At 36.0% G+C, this 4586-nt stretch overlaps 1 protein-coding gene across 1 annotated transcript in view; it reads left to right on the forward strand.

The window, feature by feature from the left end:
• Window positions 1-209: 209 nt before the first annotated feature.
• The window catches only part of BRDT (bromodomain, testis-specific), a 32815-nt gene continuing 28438 nt past the window's right edge, over window positions 210-4586 (forward strand). Inside the window, exons 1-4 of the mRNA XM_005878994.2 lie at window positions 210-448; window positions 1942-2079; window positions 3706-3820; window positions 4180-4352. Of these exons, the coding sequence (XP_005879056.1) occupies window positions 260-448; window positions 1942-2079; window positions 3706-3820; window positions 4180-4352 (615 nt within the window). The 5' untranslated portion in view covers window positions 210-259. The remainder of the gene's footprint in view (window positions 449-1941; window positions 2080-3705; window positions 3821-4179; window positions 4353-4586) is intronic.

Here is a 4586-nt window from a genome sequence, read left to right on the forward strand (position 1 = left end):
TTGGATATTAACCCTTTATCAGATGTATCATTGCTAAATATGTTCTCCCAAATAGTAGGCTTTCTTGTTGTTTTGTTGTTGGTTTCTTTTGCTGTACAGAAGATTTTTATTTTGATGTAGTCCCATTTGTTTATTTTCTGTTATTCTTAAATAATACTTTCAGTTCCTAAAGAACCATTTGAAAATAACTCAGCTTTGTTTTGTTTTTCAGAACATGTATTTGTAGACATTAGAATATCAGAATTTGAAGCAATTAAGAATGTCTCTGCCAAGTAGACAAATAGCTATTATTAACCCTCCACCACCAGAGTATATAAATACTAAGAAAAATGGGAGATTGACAAATCAGCTGCAGTATCTACAAAAAGTTGTCTTGAAGGCTTTATGGAAGCATAGTTTTTCCTGGCCTTTTCTGCAGCCTGTGGATGCTGTGAAACTACAATTGCCCGTAAGTATGTCTTATAATTAATTATATTAGTGTGTGTTTTTTTTAAAACAAAACTGTGTAAATCTCTAAAACAAATAAACTAGTCTTTAATATTATAAAATACCAGAGGCCCATCCCTAGGCCTGGCCAGGAATCAGGGCCACTCAGGTTCCTCACCTCCCCGCCTCCTCCTTCCCTCAGCACCCCCCACCCCCACCCCCATCACCTGCCATGTTCTGCATCACCTCCTGGTGGTCAGTGCATGTCATAGCGAGCGATCGAACTTATCCCAGTTGAAATACCAAGGGGACACTTTGCATATTAGCCTTTTATATATAGATAGATATTTAATAAGCACCTGATTTACTCAGCACCACTAAAGAATACCCCAATGAGTATTTTTTCCTAAACAACAAAGCTCATTTTTCTGGGTGTTGAAATTATTGTTTTAACAGTTTGTGTACATGCTTTCTTGTCATAGCTTATGTCACTTGACTTTTATTTTGTTACTTCTCATCCAAAGATATTTTTCTATTGATTTTTAGAGAGAGTGGTAGGGATGGGCGGGGGAAAGACAGAGAGAAACATTGATGTGAGGGAAACATATTGATTGGTTGCCTGCAACTGAGATATGTGCCCTTGACTGGAATTGAACTGGGGACCAATAGAGCAGGCTGATGCTCTATCCACTAAGCCAAAACAGCTAGGGCGTCACTTGACTTTTTAATGTGGTTGTCATGAATGTTGCTCTTGACAGTTCCTGGCAGATTGTTGCATCACAAATAGAATTCAACTTTAGGTTTTACGTTAGGAATTTTTAGCCATCTTATAACAGAATGGCTAAGTAATCCTATATAATAAAAGGCTAATATGCAAATCAACCGAATGGCAGACCAACTGGTCACTATGATGCCCACTGACCACCACGGGTCAGATGCTCAATGCAGGAGCTGCCCCCTGGTGGTCAGTGCTCTCCCACAGGGGGAATGCTGCTCAACCAGAAGCCAGGCTCACAGCTGGCGAGCGCAGGGGTGGTGGTGAGAGCCTCCCTCGCCTCCAAGGCAGACCTAAGGACCCCCCAGGGGGAGCGGGCCTAAGCTGGCAGTCAGACATCCCCCAAGGGGTCCCGGACTTACGAGAGGGGGCAGGCCAGGCTGAGGGACACCCCCTTCCAGTGCACAAATGTCATGCACTGGGCCTCTAGTGTGTAAAATAAAAGTAAGTCATGGAACTGGGATTATACTCTGGATCTCTCAGATTCGATAAACACTGATTTATTTTTCTTCATGCCCTTTTTATTTTCCAGTATGATTCTACTTTTACATTCTTGTGTTTGTTATTTTTAATGATTATTTTTTTTCCCTTCTGAAAAATAATGCCATGGCAATCAGATTTATTTTTTATAACTGATGGTTTTGGTTTACAGGTTATGGCATTCCTTAAATTTCTTTTGTGTGCCAATTGTAGTTCATTCATTAATTCTAACATTTGTAATGTCTTTTTGAAAACTATAGGATTATTATACCATTATCAAAAACCCAATGGATTTAAGTACAATTAAGAAGCGCTTGGAAAATAAGTATTATGTGGAGGCTTCAGAATGCATAGAAGACTTCAGAACAATGTTCTCGAATTGTTATTTATACAACAAGGTATGTAAGCCTTATGCTTGCTAATTCTATGCTGTTACATATAGGAGATGTATATAAACAAGTGAACTGATTTCAAATATCAAGTCTTGATTTGGGGTATTTTACGTATTTTTAGGGATAATGATTTTTTTTTTACTAGTTTTCCTAATTTTCACCTATCAATATTTGTTCAATCTATTTGCTATATTTTTTCCTGAATACCTATAATGACTTATTATGCTTTTAAAAATGACATACCAATGATAGCTGGATTCTGTGGGTAAAGTATTATTTCAAAATATTCTCCAATGCACTTCTGTCATTTTAGTTATAAGATGATAAATCTCATTATATACTAATCTTGTTTAGATTTTCACGTTGTGAATCCCTGGCCATAACCTAAGAAACTAAACAAATTACAAACTTCATGACAAATTTAAGATCAGACACATTCTCTATTATATCCCAGTAGTAGTATTTGCATCTGTTAATGCATTAGCCTATTTGATAATATATGTGGTCATTTTGAACATAATCTTCACATTTCATCCATGAAATTGGATTCCTAACTCTTCTGTGATATCTAATCATTTTAAACTTATGTCCCATTTATTCAGAATCACTAGTGACACAGGAAGGTAATAGAGGTTTTTATTTGCTTCCCAAGGTAATTATCAGTGCCATTTAGCCAATATCATTTTTTTTTTTAATTCAGAACCACTGATACTCTCAAAGTACCATTGGCAACCTCGTTTTAATTTAACAATTCCATATTGTTAAATTAACAATTTCATATTGAACATTAAAAAATAAAGTTCAGTAATTCTCCTGAGGTTCAGGTAACCAGGGCCAGCCGAGGCTTGTGCTGCCGGAAGTGACAGCAGCAGAGGTGTGATGGGGTGTTGCCTTCCTCTGGTCACGGGGTCACCTCCTGCCCCTGAGGGCTCCTGGACTGTGAGAGCGGGCAGGCCGGGCTGAGGGACCCCCCGGTGAATTTTCATGTACCGGGCCTCTACTTTAAAAATAAAGTTCAGTAATTCTCCTGAGCTCCCTAACTTAGAAATAAGTGTTCTCGGCGTTAGACTTTTGCTTTGTAATTTATTTGAGGGTTTCTTTTTTTTCCTCCCCTCAATAGTGAAGTAAAGCAAAGCAAAGTAGTTAGGATTTAAAAATTGAGTTCAATAATGTCATTTTATTGTTTAGTTAACTGAAAACTGAATTGGGACAAGTCAAGTAATTTGCATAGCCATGAATAAGTTTTGTAACGTATTTGTGAGGTAGAAATTTTAATTTCTAATACTTTTCATATTAGTGGGATTGGTTGAGTTGTAACTCTAATGCTCAAAAGGCATCTTGGGTCCTTTTTAGAAGTTAAAGGGGTAGGATGTTAGAATTTAAAATATGAGCTGCTACACTTTTTTCTAAACTTAATTTAGAAGTGATAGATGAAAAGTACTATGTTACTACCTTCTATAAGATAGCCTGATTTATAGAAACTTGGTACTAATATTTGTAATATCTTCTTGAAAACCATTGGATTAATATATCATTATATTTAAAAAAACAATGGATTTAAGTACGATTAAAAAGTACTTGGTACAGTGACCATACTGTGTAACGTTATGGCATATTTTATATATTTTGTAGCCAGGAGATGACATTGTTCTTATGGCACAAGCTCTAGAGAATTTATTTAAACAGAAATTATTACAGATGCCAAAAGAAGAGCAAGTTGTGGGTGGTAAGGAAAGAATAAAGAAAGGTAAGCCAGAAGTTTATGTTCTCTTTCTCTTTCATATATATGAGTGTGTGTGTGTGTGTCCAAGGTGTCTGAAAGTTTTGCTTATGTTTACTACCACCTGTCTGTTAGTCTGAGTTTATGTTACACATCTTTTTGAGTAAAATTGATAAGCCTACCATTAACAACAGGTTTTGAAGTCTTTGCTAAATATAAATTGGCCTAACACTATTCAACAGCTGTGTGTGGGAGGGTTTAAAGGAGGAGTGGGAATGTGCCATGTTTATATTGCTAAAAAGTTGAATTAAATGGATTAATGTAAAATACTAAGAAAAATATCTTAGCTTTGTATTTTACTCAAATATTCGTCCACACTTTACCAGGCACTCAACAGAATGTAGCAGTTTCTTCTGTTAAAGAAAAACAGTCTCCTAACGGATCAGAAAAAGTATTTAAGCCGCAAGTGAGTCCCTCTGTATTTCCTGAATCATCTACTTCTCCTTTAAATATGGCACAAGGTGCTCCACCCAACTCTACCTCACAAACAGTGGCCCAGGCAAGTTTACTGCAGCTTTAAAATAGTTGAGTGTAAGTTTGATTGTTGAGATGTCTATACTTTAAAAAAGTTAATATGAAAATTGGCCTTTAGTTTATAGTGGTCAATCTTACAGTGGTCTGTATACATGTTATGAACAGAAACTTATATGTGAACCAAATTTTGGAGATTTCTTTCTTTTTTTTTAATTTTTTATTTATTTTTTAATTAAATCTTTATTGTTCAGATTATTAC

The sequence above is a fragment of the Myotis brandtii genome, unplaced genomic scaffold (genome assembly GCF_000412655.1).
Source record: "Myotis brandtii unplaced genomic scaffold, ASM41265v1 scaffold58, whole genome shotgun sequence".
NCBI lineage: Eukaryota > Metazoa > Chordata > Mammalia > Chiroptera > Vespertilionidae > Myotis > Myotis brandtii.